Here is a 2,232-nt window from a genome sequence, read left to right on the forward strand (position 1 = left end):
ATATATATATATATATATATATATATATATATATATATATATACATATATATACATATATATATGATATTGTAAATCTCTAGTGTATTAATTGCTGCAATCCTTCATTCTTTGTTTGTAGCATCATGTTGATCCAGCTATTGGTGTATATGTCATTGATCGGTACACATACTATGCTTTAGAGTTCCTTGAACAAGTCACACCAACTAGTAAAAAAACACTTGGACAATTTGTATGTATATTTACTGTTTTCTTCATGCTTCTTTCATAATGTTGTGCTTGCTGCAATACATTTTACTGTGTTATAAATCTCACTCTTTCTTTATGTGTTATTTCTATCAGTTGCGTGTTTGCCCTCAGAAACAGTGCATTTCCCGAGTGGGTGTCAGAACAGACCTGTTCAAACGAGACACAGAGAAGGTTCTACTCACAGACTTTTTTGGCAGTGTTCGCAATGTGGAATTACTGTCTGATATCGTGGATTTAGAGAAAATTATTCCTGAGCACAAAAATGTATCTTATGAGTAAGTTATTTAGTTATCAAGTCAGCTCTGATTCCAGAGGCCTATAAGTATAAGGTGTTCTATAACCATTCCTCTTTTTGTATATCTAGGGCTATATTATCCAATACATTCTTCTGTTTTGGCAATGGATAATATACAGCAGATGAATTATTGCCTTGTTGGCAATGGCTGATGGGTGGATGGTTATCAATAAACCATACAGTTAACTGCATTGATCTCAGTCTTTTTACCCAGACAAAACTAATAAAAAATCCCAAAACTTGTCACACCCATTGGCATATCTTGATTAGCATATGGCAGTCATCTTCCTTTGTACACTAATACTTAGCTTTGATCATTATTTACTTTTAGTTATAATTATTAATGTCTATGTCTGTCCAACATTAGGTTGATATGGTATCTTTATTTTCTTCTTTTCAGATCTCATGCCACACATAAACCAAAATCTCAAGAAAGACTCACCTATGTCAATCAGTTTCCTGTATGATAAAGAATATATTTATACATTTCAAACATGTTTGTCTTATTTCATTTACTATGTTTAGTTTAAATATCTAATCTTAAGTCATTCATAATAATTTTCATTATATTTGCAACAACTGACTGAAAATGCTGGGATTATCTGAAGTGTTGCCACCACTGCCACTACCATGATGACAACGACTATCATCATTTTTGTCATAAGACACAGAAATTTTTAAAACAGTTTGCAAGGATTTAAAAAAATATTTTAATAGCTTAACCTTAGTTGATATGGTAGTGTCCATGATTATTGAGGTAGTGGAGGTTGGGTGATTCAGCTATATAACTTCTTTTATCTCACTTCCTTATTACATATGTTATATTCCTCTGTAAATACTACTTGCCTTATTTCAGTCTCATATATCCTACGGTTGTTGATGGCCTCATTTTTACATTAATTACGAGTCAAGCTCAACAGGGTCTTCTTTCCCTGCCGATCCGTCCAAGCCCGTTCCCTTGGCTGTGGTTTCGCTAGACAGTAGATAGGGACAGTGGGAATCTGGTTCATCCGTTCATGCACGTCACTAATTAGATGAAGAGGCATTTATTTGGCTATCTGTTTCTTGTTGACATATATATTGTCATCACCTCCCTGTTTTTAACGTGGGTGGTCTTACCAGGTGCCAATGCTTTAAGTGTCGAGCAGGCCCATATCACATTCGGGACGGCACCATCTATTATAACAAATAAAAAAATATTCATCATTCTTCGTCGACAGGTCGTTACTTCGTCTTATCCAGGTATCTTATTTTATTTTTCAATTTGGGTCTCAATATGGGTATCTTCTTGATCTCCTTAACCATCCTCGCTGTTGCTTCGGCATCACATCTTTCTATCGAAGTACCATCGGGGTGACTAGTATTTGCATCCTTCTCATTCAGTCTTCTCGATTTTCATACTTCTCATTCAATCTTCTCTGTATCTTCAATCTTCTCACTCAGTCTGCTTCTTGCTTCGTTTATCGGATGTCTCATCTTTCTTTTCGACACACCGTTGGAGTGACATGGTATGTTCATTCATTTCATTCAATGTACTCGTTACTTCGTTCATCGAATTTCTTGTCGATATACCATTGGTGCGATATGGCATATTCCTTCATCTTATTACTTCGTTCATCGAACTACTAGTCTTTCTTTCTACATACTGTCGAGATGTCTGGTATGTTCACTCCTCCCATTCGATCCTCC

General features: G+C 35.3%; 1 protein-coding gene across 1 annotated transcript in view; it reads left to right on the forward strand.

Annotated features, from left to right (window-relative positions):
- LOC106872593 (GPI-anchor transamidase) overlaps window positions 1–1,036 on the forward strand; it is a 16,602-nt gene extending 15,566 nt beyond the window's left edge. The window contains exons 8-10 of the mRNA XM_014919626.2: window positions 121–231; window positions 342–523; window positions 944–1,036. Coding sequence (XP_014775112.1) covers window positions 121–231; window positions 342–523; window positions 944–1,010 — 360 coding nt within the window. The 3' untranslated portion in view covers window positions 1,011–1,036. The remainder of the gene's footprint in view (window positions 1–120; window positions 232–341; window positions 524–943) is intronic.
- The last annotated feature ends 1,196 nt before the right edge of the window (window positions 1,037–2,232 follow it).

This window comes from Octopus bimaculoides, chromosome 2 (genome assembly GCF_001194135.2).
Source record: "Octopus bimaculoides isolate UCB-OBI-ISO-001 chromosome 2, ASM119413v2, whole genome shotgun sequence".
Classification (NCBI taxonomy): Eukaryota; Metazoa; Mollusca; class Cephalopoda; order Octopoda; family Octopodidae; genus Octopus; species Octopus bimaculoides.